The sequence below is a fragment of the Trypanosoma grayi genome (genome assembly GCF_000691245.1).
Source record: "Trypanosoma grayi strain ANR4 Tgr_544_V1, whole genome shotgun sequence".
Lineage (NCBI taxonomy): Eukaryota > Euglenozoa > Kinetoplastea > Trypanosomatida > Trypanosomatidae > Trypanosoma > Trypanosoma grayi.
In genome coordinates this window covers 1-11,744 of record NW_008826163.1, presented here as the reverse complement: position 1 = coordinate 11,744, position 11,744 = coordinate 1, and the positions used below count along the sequence as shown (strand labels likewise).

The 11,744-nt window shown below is 58.7% G+C and overlaps 4 protein-coding genes across 4 annotated transcripts; all 4 read right to left on the bottom strand.

Moving 5' to 3' along the window:
- Positions 1-137: 137 nt before the first annotated feature.
- Positions 138-6,557, bottom strand: DQ04_05441030 (hypothetical protein; the record flags this gene model as incomplete). The annotated part of the gene is made up of 1 exon (XM_009314186.1): positions 138-6,557. The coding sequence occupies one exon, from the start codon at positions 6,555-6,557 to the stop codon at positions 138-140; it is 6,420 nt and encodes a 2,139-aa protein (XP_009312461.1).
- Positions 6,558-6,858: 301 nt separating this feature from the next.
- DQ04_05441020 (EF hand domain containing protein) lies at positions 6,859-9,030 on the bottom strand (the record flags this gene model as incomplete). Its single annotated transcript, XM_009314185.1, has 1 exon — positions 6,859-9,030. One exon carries the CDS (start codon positions 9,028-9,030, stop codon positions 6,859-6,861), a length of 2,172 nt encoding a protein of 723 aa, XP_009312460.1.
- A 1,376-nt stretch (positions 9,031-10,406) lies between these two features.
- Positions 10,407-10,661, bottom strand: DQ04_05441010 (putative phosphatidylinositol-4-phosphate 5-kinase-like; the record flags this gene model as incomplete). The annotated part of the gene is made up of 1 exon (XM_009314184.1): positions 10,407-10,661. One exon carries the CDS (start codon positions 10,659-10,661, stop codon positions 10,407-10,409), a length of 255 nt encoding a protein of 84 aa, XP_009312459.1.
- Positions 10,662-10,822: 161 nt separating this feature from the next.
- On the bottom strand, positions 10,823-11,395 carry DQ04_05441000 (putative phosphatidylinositol-4-phosphate 5-kinase-like; the record flags this gene model as incomplete). The annotated part of the gene is made up of 1 exon (XM_009314183.1): positions 10,823-11,395. The coding sequence occupies one exon, from the start codon at positions 11,393-11,395 to the stop codon at positions 10,823-10,825; it is 573 nt and encodes a 190-aa protein (XP_009312458.1).
- Between the last annotated feature and the right edge of the window lie 349 nt (positions 11,396-11,744).

Sequence of the window (11,744 nt, the reverse complement as noted above, 5' to 3'; positions counted from 1 at the left end):
AAAAAAAAAAAAGAAAGACACCAACAAACAAAAAACCAGCATCCACAGACACATTGTGTGGTGAGACAAGAATTACACCAATAAAGTGCGACGGGTGTTGACTGTCTCACTTGCTCCCTCCACATCTGTGTGCACCTTCACCTGCCGCCTCCACCCCTTCCACCAGACGCAGCAGCCACACCACCACCAAGTGTCGCGCGCTCCTCCGCCATCAGAAGCTGCTTCTGGTGCAGCGTGCTGTGCAGAATGGTCTTCATCGCCTCCATCTCCTCCTGAAGCGTCAGCACCAGACTCTTGCGTCTCTCCAGCTCCAGGCTCGTGGGCGCCGCGACATCGTGGCCAGTTCCCAAACTGAGCGGAAGGAACATCGGCAACGCCACACTCGACGCCTCTGTTACGCCGGCGGATAGAATGCTCCTGTCGGTGTCGCTGCCGCACGAAGTGGTCGGTGACATGCGCGGCGCCCGCCAACTCATCAATGTCGCCATCACACGCGCCGGCCCCCACAACGCCGACTTGCGCCTGCGTTCCCGCCGTGCATTGCTGAGTTGGTCGGGATCACCGCTGCGCGCGCTAACAGTCGGCGATTCCGCTGTCGACTCCTTCAAATGCTCAAAGAAGAAGGAGTGGCACGCGTGGCGTGTCGCCTTCTCTTTCAGCAGCACCTTCACTCCACGGCGCGGCGCGCCGTCCTTGTCGTCCATGGGGTGACCGATGATCTGCGAGAGGGGCGGCAGCCCCTCTGCGAGCGAGCAGTGCGGCACGGTCATGTCGCTAGCAGTAGAAGCACCATCACCCGCATTGGCGCAACGCAGGCGTGGGAGCGGCGTGGCGGTTTCGTAGCTCACAGTGATGGGCGGCAGCTGACCCCAGTATTCATCCTGTGGGGGAATCGGCGACTGCATCTGCGCCAGCGGCGAGGATGGGGAGTACACCTCCACCGCACGGTTGCGTCGCACCATAGCTGGTGCTATTGTCGACGGTGGAGGCTCTGAGCCGCCCGAGAGGGTTAGGGAGAAGGCGTCCGAAGCTTTCCGCGGCAAGCATATACTGCCGGCTGCTGCGGTGCTCACTTCATCCTCCAGTCTCTCTCCCTGCTCCTGCCCTTGCCCTTGCTGCTGCTGCTGTTGTGTTAGCGCTGCATATCGAGAGGCGCACGACGAGAGCGACGACATGCGTGAGAGGGGATTTACGCCAGAAGCAGCAGGAAGAGATTGGTTCTGCTGCAGCAACGGCCCAGAGCTGGTGGACTCAAAAACACGGGAGGCGCTGGTCGTGGAACATGCCGTGGAGCCCCCCGTACTCGGCAGAAGCGTGGCACGCCGCACCTCACCTCTAGGAGATGCTGCATCGGTATCTTCTTTACTCGTCGACGTGCTCGTGAGGGGTTGCAATTCAGGCTTTTGCACACCCGCGCCCACTGCCGTCGCAGTTTTTTGCTTTTTGTCGCTGCCCCGCAGTTCCGTGACGAGCCGCTCAATTAGCTCCACGAGACCACGATCGTGGTACTGCCCCTCTTCAAAGGCCAACGCGTAGACTGTGGGACACGTGCCGACGGCGTGCTGTGTTAAACTAAGTGCCCGACCGCGACTACCACTTCGGCTTCGGCTGCGGGTGCGGCTGCGCCTGCGTTCACGTCCCAGCGTAACTCGCCGCTCACTGCTAGCTGTTTCGTCCATAGTAATTGATCTTCTCCGCGTTGTAGTCTCCATTTCAGCAGCACTTTCTACGGCTGCCTCATCTGTGCGCTGCAGCAGCGGCGCACGCGCCTTGACTGTACGAATATCCTCCATAATTTCTACCACCGCGCGGTGAATCGCCGCTCGCATGTTCGGCACGTTAAGCACGCCGCCCGGCTTCAAGAGGCGCACCTTCAAGTACACCTTGCGGACGACTTCAAAAACCTGCCATGCGCTGTCCGTCAGTTTCCCCAGCGGCGGCGAGGGCGGCACCTCCACGCCACCACCGAAGCAGCCGATGCAGTGCACGGATCCGCCCAGACATGGGCCCGGCTCCCAGCACCACGCGTAGATGTAACTGTCTTCGCTGCTTGTGCAAACAAAAATGGGTGCGTTACCGGCGCTGCTGCTACTGCTCACTCCGCTGCCTTCGCCGCGAGCTTCAGACGACGCAGCAATGGGCATCGACACATGTGAAGAGCGGTGTAGGGTAAAGGCACCAAGGGTTCCGTGACGCGTGAAGCCGCGGGTCTGCCGCACAAACCGCACAGACGTAACACTCTGACGATGCCCCCGCCAGCGCTGCAGCATGTGGACGCCATCTTCAACACCGGTGACCATCTCAAGTGGCATCGCCGACAGCCAGTTGACGCCGCTCAGGTCGAGCAGCACAACGTGCCCATTTGCGTCTCCCACTGCGAGATGGGACGCGTTGTCACTCATATCCATTGCCGTCACCGCGTCGAGAGCATGCGTTACACGGAAGCGCATCACCTCGGACATAGTTCGCAGATTCCAAAACTGCACAAGGCCATCATCACTCCCACTCGTAACGTAGCCCGTTTCACCAATAGACACAATTTGTCCAACGAAGCCAAGCGTTGCGAGTTGTTCCCGCAGAAACATACCAAAACTGCTACCCAATACCCCAGCGGAGGCGATGAACTCCTCCGAGAAGAGCAACAATGGCGGCAACTCCTCGCTTCCGCTGATATCACAGCCATTCCTACCACTGTCGCCGCTACAACCAGCACTGCCCTCATTTGCGTCTGAAAGCGAGGACGAAGAATGAGCCGATGATGTTGTAGGTGCCACCTCGTCACAAAAAAGATACCGCTCCCGCTGCTGCATGCACTCCCGCGTTATTGCCACCGGGTCGTGCAGGAGTGCACCTGGGAACAGCGCGACAAGATCAAGGTGCGGTAACGCGCGGCAGTGACTGTTCAACTGTGGCTGGATGGGAGGAAGTGCGAGGGAGCGCCGTTTAACTTGGATGATGCCAGAACCGCCTGTGCTGTTCGGCGCGACGAGCGATCGACGCACCTCTGAAGCGCCACTCTTTTTAGTGTCGTTCTTCTTCGTGGGGCGGTCGGTGAGGCGCAGACATGGGATGGGGCACGTCGTGGCTTCATCCACCGGCGTCACGCTAATGCCGCCACGGTGACCGACAACAACGAGACCCAGCGACGCCACAATCACCGCGCATGACACGCCAACTTCGTTTGTCAGAATGCTGCGGTGCACGCCACCGGTCGAGCCGACGTCCGCCACCGTGCTGCCCTGCGAGGACAAGGCGTACAGTGCGGTGGTGCCGTTCGCCGACTGCTCGCGCTCAAAGGTGCCGCAGAGAAACGCGGTAGGATGCATAAACGATGCCCCACTAGCCGCCACGCCGCACGCGAGCGACGCAATTTCGCCCATGTTGGCGGGGAAATCAAAAGTGCGCAGCACAGATCCACTGAAGCTGTTGTACTCCACGATACACCGCTTGCGGAGAAGGGCGACAAAAATGTGCGCCGACTCCGTCTGCTCCACGGCTAAGTGGCAGATGCCCCCCTCCACGCACCAGGACCGCGCCACTCCTGTTGCAAGTGCCCAGCGGCAGCCGTCATTCACCAACTTTGCGGTAGTACGCCGCTGTTTGGGATGGTCAGTGCTGACGCTCTCTTCCGTCTTCGGCTCGCTCACCTCGCTCTGCTGCGCCTGCAAGTCCGCCACGTCGGCATTCCATATAATAATGACCGAGTCGTCGGCGCTCACCCAAAACGACCAGTTGCGCTGGAACGCAAGCCCGACAATGGCACGTCGGTGGCCACGGTAGTCATGCGGATACTCATCGCGCTGCTGGCTTTCCCACACTCGCAGGTACCGTCCCCCGAGGATCAATCGATCGTCAACCGCGTCGTAGCGTGCCCGCAGCATTTCGCCTGCCCGCAACGATGCGGGGGTTTCATCGCGCAAGATGTGCAGACATTGGTACGACACCGTGTCGAAGAAGTACAGCATGCGTTTCGAGTCTAGCACCAGCACCAGCAGCGGCTGTCGCGGCGGCTGTAGGAAAGAAACATCAATGGCATATCCTGTGGTGCCGGAGCTAGTAGAAAAGCTGCGAAGATCAACGCGGTAGAGCTGCCGCGATGAGGATGGTGCCCAAAATGTGACGTAGCGGTCGGCGCCACCCGTCACAACGAGATTGCGAGCGGCATTCCAGCACATACAGGTGATGCGCTTGGTGTGACCATTGGAATGCAGCGGCGGCGGCACACCGTGTATCGGCACACCATCGCCAAGCGTCACAAATGGCATCTGCACTCGACTCATGTGTCGCACAATCACTCTGCCGTCGTCGCTAGCCGTCATGAGAAGGTCGTTTGGTTCGTGTGTTATGATGCTCGTGATAGCAGCACGGTGCAAACTCAGCGTCAGCACTGGTTCATGCACAGTTGATGGTTCTACCCGAGTCAAGGAGAGGTTCGAGATTGTAAACCACTGCGGGCGCATGCTGTACATCTGCAAGACGCCTGTCTCAAAGCCCAGTAGCAAAAAGACACCACTGGGAAGGACAGAGGAAGAGTTCGTCGCCTCGTACTTCGCCAGCGCAACAGAGCAGGCAAACCAGGACTTGTCACCCTCGCGGGGGAGGCCCCGTCGTCGGTGCCTCAACATAGGCAAGGCACTCCCTTCTCGCCGCTGGTGTCTGCCAGTTCCACCAGCATCACCATACCTACCGTCGTTTTCATCATCGTCGTAACATCCATCGTCATCACTATCGCTATTGTGAACAGCAGCTACATCACGACCATTGGAGTCGCGGTGATCGTTCCAAACACCACCGACATTCCCCTGTTGATTGACAACGGTGGTGGATCCAATATGTTGCCGCTTACCGTTTTGCACCGGCAATTTACTACATGACCACTCGCCCAGATGACCGACCTCACCGCCGAAGTGCGCCAAAACATCTGCCTTGACCGATTGGCGCCGCTCCAGGTGCTCATACGTTGGTGCCACCACATCTAGCCCATTGAAGTAGCGTGACACATCGGTGAAGAACATCTCAATCGCCTCGCGGCGGTACGCCCGCACCTTGAACTCAGGCCGCAGCACCACCGTGGCGCTGTCCATGCTATCGCGAATGTCGCCCCCTACGGCCACATTGTCCACGAGATTCTCCGGCCGCCACTTGCGCTGATGCGTTGCAGATGACGCAATACAGGGGCTAGACATGGCCACACCAACCGGCTCCACAGCGCGACCAATGAACGTTTTGAGCACCTCGCCCGTCCCAACGCGCAGCAGTGTCACAGTGCCGTCCATCGCCACCAGCGTCAGGACTTCGGCGTCACCAAGTTCCGCCGATGCGAGCACCATATCCATGATCGGTGCACCTGCGGCGAATAGATTGCGTTCATGCACAATTGCGGGTTTCCCACGCGCGTCGGCGAGGCGTGGTTCAGGCCGCCACATCTTCACGAGCCCGTCCCAAGCCGCTGTGATGTAGCGCCTACCCCGGTTGACAAAGATCAGCCGGCTGATGGGCTCTGTGTGATACAGGTAGCGTACCAGCGGGTATTGCTGTTGCCAGGGACCACTGTTTGTTGGCGTTGGCGCGTAATTCAACGCACGACCTGCATAGTCTTTCGTGCCATCACTAATACTCTTACCTCTTGTCCCTGTGGGAGCAACTGTTTTGCCAGCGCCGCGGTACTCATCCGCCAGCAGCAGCCGTTGACCGCTCTGCAGGATGTAACTGCTAAGCTCGTCCCATGAAAGAAAACCGTCGCCGTTGGTGTCCATCACGCAGAAGAGATTCTCCGCCGCCTCCACGTGGCTGGCGCGCCGCCGCTCATACGATGAGCGCGGCGCCGACCGCGTCAACAACTGCGACCGGGACGGTGCCCTGAGAAGCGTTGACTTTGAAGTCGTCATGTTCAGGACGAGACTGCCAGTGCCGTCGTCAAGGCCATCGAGGAAAGATGCTGTGGGTGGTCGCCGTGTCTTCTCTGGCGGGAAGAACGCGTCGAAGAACGGCTCCAGAATCTCGCGCTCAAACACCGAAAACGGAATACCCGGGAACGGCGAGTCGCTCGCAGACGTAGAGACAGTACCGGCACTGCGGGGACGTCCATTCTCTGCACCGAGACGCTGCTGCATGTGCTCCTGCTGTTGTTTCCAGCGAAGCACATCTGCCAGCTCATCTTCCGTCCCGCGGAGGCCGTTGGCAGGGTTATCGAAACACGACACCGAGAGCTGTTTCCGCTGCTGCCGACACTCGCAAAGGTCAAACACAAGTCGCATGCGTTCAAGAAGGGCGAGCGAAACCATCGGATCGCGGCGGCGCTGCGCCATGGTGCTCCGCTGATCATCTTGCGCGCTGATCGCTGACGGCGAGCATGTGGCGGCGCTGCTAAGCTGCTCGCGTCTCTCTTGTTGCTCCCGTGCTTGCATGCGGTCGTACACCGACTCGACACGACCTTGAAAGAGGCCGGTGCTCATCAGGGACGGTACGTCTACAGACTTGGAATCCCCTTTGCCTACAGTCGCGGCGCGGGTGTTGGCTTCAGAAGAAGCCTGCGTCTGCTGGGCATCATTCCGCATTCAGTCGCAGCGTTTCGCCCCTCTCCTATACAGACCGGTGTATATTCGTACACTATTCACACAAGTATATATGTGCGTTTAAACTCGGAGAAGATGAAACTACAACCGGCAGACATATATATATATATATAGAGAGAGAGAGAGAGAACAAATGGCGATGATGACAATGATCGTCTCAGCACATCCAGACAGGGAGAGAGGAACAACACCCGTGCGGCTTGGCGAGAAGAAGGAAATCCAAGGTCGCAAAAGCCAAACCGCCTTCATGCTTGATTCCATCCCGCCCCAACCCCTTCCTCCGTCATGCCAAGTCATCGCCCAGCAGGTAGTGCTCGCAGCAGGCGTGGAAGTACTCCGCGACGGCACGGTGTCTGCGGGCGAAGCGGAGAAATGCGGGAAATGTCACGTGTGACGCGGTGCCGTCTGTAGCACATCCTGCTGCTGCTGCTGCTGCTGCTGCTGATGATGATGATGATGACGCGATCACACCACCACAAATGTATGCAAAGAGCGCGTCCTCCTCGGCGAGTTGCGCCGACGACTTAGCGACACCGCCACGCCACATTGTCGAGTGGTGTGGAACGAGCAATATGTCGAGGAGCGCGTCAAAGGCACCGCGACTCAGGCGCCGGTCCCCCACCGACCTGCTCACAGCAGCAACAGTAGCCACAGCCGCGTGCATCACGCCATCTTGGGACGCTTGGAATAGGTAGCGAATCTCGTGACCGTAAATCGACGTGCAACACGTTGAGGAAGTTCCACCAGCAACATGCACTGATGATTCGTGCGCGCCGCCGCCGCCGCCGCCGCCCTGTCTTTCTTCTCGTTGAGCCAGGAGAGCCTCACCTACCAGCAGGATCATCGCAAAGGTCCGACGCAGCGCAGCTGTCAGGGCCTCGTCTTCCTCCTTGATCTCATCAATGTACAACGCGCGCGCAGCCAAAGGAGAGCCCACGCTCTGCTGCAACGCGATGGGCTCCGTGCCCATCGCCGAGAGGAAATCACGAAATGCAACGTGTACACCCCGCACAGAAGCATGCCGTGACAGATGCTGTAGAAGCCGCTCAAGGAGAATAGGGTAAGCCCCGAACGGTGCGAGGAACTCGCCCAACCCAAGTGGTGTCATGAACCCTTCCGGCACATGGCGATAGCGTTGGCGGATTTCGCCCTCCACATGCTGCTGATGCTCACTCCGTTGGCTCGTTGCCTGTTCACACGACGCTTTGCTTCTTGGGTTCAGGGCGGCAATGAACCGCTGTAGCATACGCTCCATACGTTTGTACGGCACTGCAGAAAAGTGCGAGTGGCCGGCCTCCACATTAACCGCCTCGAACGGTAGCTGCAGGTGGTGGGCCATCAGCATTAGGCGCACATCTGTGCTGTTGTGCGCCGTCACGGGCAACAGCATTGCGTGCGCCATCGCACGTCGCACGTTTTCTGCGTAGAGGGCAGAGTCCTGCTGCTCCGCAAGTGTGGGAGCGTACACGGGTAGGTACGTCAGCTCCACCGCGTTGTACAGCTGGCACATCGTCTGCAGCAGCATCGCCCACGGAGAGTTGGCACCGCACCAGGATGGGTCAAAGTGCGTGTACGGGTGGCGCACACAGATCGGCTGCACGGGCGCACCAGGGGCGAAGGCGTCGGTGTCGAACTGAATCAGCGCGCGTCCATTGGTGCAACACGCCTCGGGGAAAACAACAGACGGACGCCAGCCATTGCCCCGCCCACTACAATGCGTTTGCTGCTGAGGCTGTTGTGGCGGCTTGTTCCCGTCTGCTGGCGAACCACTGCTGTCGCTCTCCGACGCCGTGTGCGATGCCTCTCGGTGCCGCAAGAACGCGGCATCTACGTCCCCTGCGGCGAGCGACGCGTCGTGCTCGGCGCACAGCAGGAGCCCGTCCTGCAGCGTGCAGTGATTCGCCACAACGATGGGGGCCTCCGCGTAGGTGCCATTCGTGTGTCGGCCGTAGTTCACACGCTTCACGCGCCCAATACGCCAGTATCCAAATGCCAGCGTGGCCCAACGCCGCGCACTACGCGCGGAGCGGCGAATAATTTGTCGGCCACTGTTGCTGCTGCCGTTGGCCGCCTCCCCACATCGCCGCCGCGTCGTCCCGCGAGCCTCAGCGAACAGAGAGAGGCCCGCCGCCACTGTGAGCAAAAGCGCCACGTACACCAAGCGGAGCGGAAGAAGAAGCAGGGATAGCACAATAAGCTTCAACGTCTGCAGTGGGCTCTGTGACGCGTCACGGTTGTAGAGGAAAGGATGCACCGCCTCGCGTGGCAGCGCCGGCCGTGGCGGACGCACTCGCAAGGCGTCCTCGCCATCTCCATTCCACCCCCGATGTGTTTCCTCACTGAAACCATCATCCCGTGCGTTGCGACTACCGCGCTTGGCCTCGTGGGAGAGGGAGAGCCAGCACCATGGCGCCGCCCCCGGCATCTGACCAACCTCGCATGCCGTGCTCGACATGCCACAGGAATCTCTACAACAGTGCAACGGGAAGGACAGCCACACACGGTAAAGCGGCGTCGGCAACAGTCATTACGCAAACCCACGGAGCTCCAGAGAACTTTTTTAACAAAAGCGGGTATGAGAATCAAATTGTTTCTTTTTTCCTCTTCTGCGATACTCTCCACTGGGTGCACAACTGTTTCCCCTTGACGCCCCCACGTCATGGTTATTTCCTCAACACACCCACACGCCCCTCCCCAAACCAAAAAGAATCAACGACCCTTACTCAAATCATGCACCCCCACACCCACTAAACGTGCAGGGGCTTTTGCTTCTTTCGGCGGTAACGGCTGCCTCCGCCACCACCCTTCTTCAATCCTTCACGGCGTGTCACCCCCCCCCTGCGACTCACTATATCTTCCGACCATACCAACGCTTCACGTCGCCGCCGCCCCCGCCGTCCGTTGAAACCGCAACATCAGTGTGTCGGGCTGTGCTACGTTCACGTCTTGCTCTGCCGATTCGCTCTGCAGCCCCCGTTGCACGCGCTGCACACTGTGCCAGGACAAGACATTCACAGCACAATGAAGACACAAAAAACGAAACACGTACGCAGGCGAGTCGTTCCCCACCAGACTGCGTGGGAGAAGAGCAAAGGCCGGAAGAGAGTGAAGGAGACAGAGCAAAGAGGGGCAGAACTACGCGGTGGTTGTCATAGGACGGCAGCGCATTCTCAGGCGGAGGAATGCTTTGATGCTCTTCTCCACACCTTCCAGGGGGGGGGGGGGGGGGCTTTACTGTCTGGGACGGCGAACGTGGGGAAATTCACGGTGGCCACATCCCGTCGCGATGGCTCACAAAGGCCGGGGTATTTCCCGGCGGTGTGACCCCGGCCATTGAATCGGGGATATGGCCTTTCGCCCTCATCATCGTCGCCCTTACGCGAGGAGCCCTGATCCACCACAATTCATCGCCACGCCCCACCCCCACCCCCAAAGCGGTCAATCCGAGGGGCTGCGAATAAAGATAACCCGGATCTGGTGTTGCCTCCGCCGCCGCGCTTCTGTGGCCACGGTCACGGACGCGGTCTCGCACACATGCGTGCTGCCATGTGATTTGCTTTCTGCCTGATGTTTATTTTTGCTTAACGAATGGCAATCGACACAGACGCACAGAGCGACACGATAAGAAAGACGCCGACATGGGAAAAAAGAAAAAAAAACAACAACAGTGAAGTCGTCAGCACGAATAGGGGCGATTCAGCCTTCAGAGTGGACCCAGGGCAGAAAGAAAAAAGAAAAATGGAACGCGACACGTCGCAGTACAACGGCATTTTGGCACGCCGTGGAGCAGGAATAGCACACACACACACTCGCCGCACATGCTAGCGATACTCACACCGTGATATTCTCCATGACTTTGTAAAGACGCTCCGCGAATTCCTTGGGTGGCACGACGCTTATCTGTTGCCGGTTGCTCCAAAGCCCTTTTGCAAAGTTCTCAAGACGCTTCGTCGGTGTGTACTCCTGCAGAACATCGACGATACCGAGATAGTACACATCCTCTCGCGCCGTTGTGTCGTCGCCGGCGGCGTAGATGGGCAGCGAGAGCAAACCCCCATCACAGCCATAGATGCAGCTGTTGTCCATTTCCAGCGACTGCTCGGTGCCAACACCGATAGCCGGCGAGGCGAGTGTCTGCTGCCACAAACCTCCATGATGCTCTTTGAGGAGAATAGTTTTGGATGGTCCCTCTTTTCGCGTAAAGACGCGGCTGCGCACACCAATCAGGCAGCTATAGTCCACAATGTTTAGCGAGTGCAGGAAAGTTGTNTTCGCGTAAAGACGCGGCTGCGCACACCAATCAGGCAGCTATAGTCCACAATGTTTAGCGAGTGCAGGAAAGTTGTGTCAGAGCGAAACTGTGCGAGGAGGTGGGCGCGTTGTAGCGGACCGCAAATAATAAGCTGTGCTGGGAGATCATTGTCTTTAAGAAGAAGAGCACCGAACGCGGTGCGAGGCGCTTTTTCAGTGCTGGCAGAGCGGCCAATAGTGCTGCCCTTCACATCATAAATGCGGTGAATGTAGTAGCGGGTAGAGAATACATTTTGCATGAGCACATACCGCTTGCGTGAGCGAAGCCGCAGCCACGAGAACGAAAACAGCGCGAAGAACCGCGGCAGCATCGTGTCCGGGTTGCGTTCGCAGAACGCGGCGTAGTTGCTGAGAAAGCGATTCTTGAGGAAGCGAAACTCACTCTCCTTGACACTCTTAATAACGAAGTTGCCGAAGTATATTAGTGTGGAGCCGCTTTTTCCGGGTGAGAGTGCCTGCCGCCAGACGCAGTTCGCACCCAGCGATGCACGAAACCCCTCCATATCCATGTGGAGAAAACTTCGGATTTGACTGAAGAGCACGGGGGCGTGCAGCGTAATGCGCACCTCATCCGCACGGTGATCACCTGACGGGGATGCAAGTGGGGCAAAAGCGGCCAGGAGGTCAGGGTTGTTATTCTCCTCGTGGAATTGTGGAAGCTTGCGTGGGAACTTCGTGGCGGATGTCTCCAGCAGCGGCTCATTTTGAAAACAGCGGAAGCGCAGATTAACCACTTCGTCAATGGCATGCTGCACGGCAGCAAACGCCGTGTTGCGGTATACACCCCTCACCGCTGCGGGTCTTGTTGTGGATAATGAAGACGGATCCGACTGGGTTGCGCTCGCATTGCCACCATGG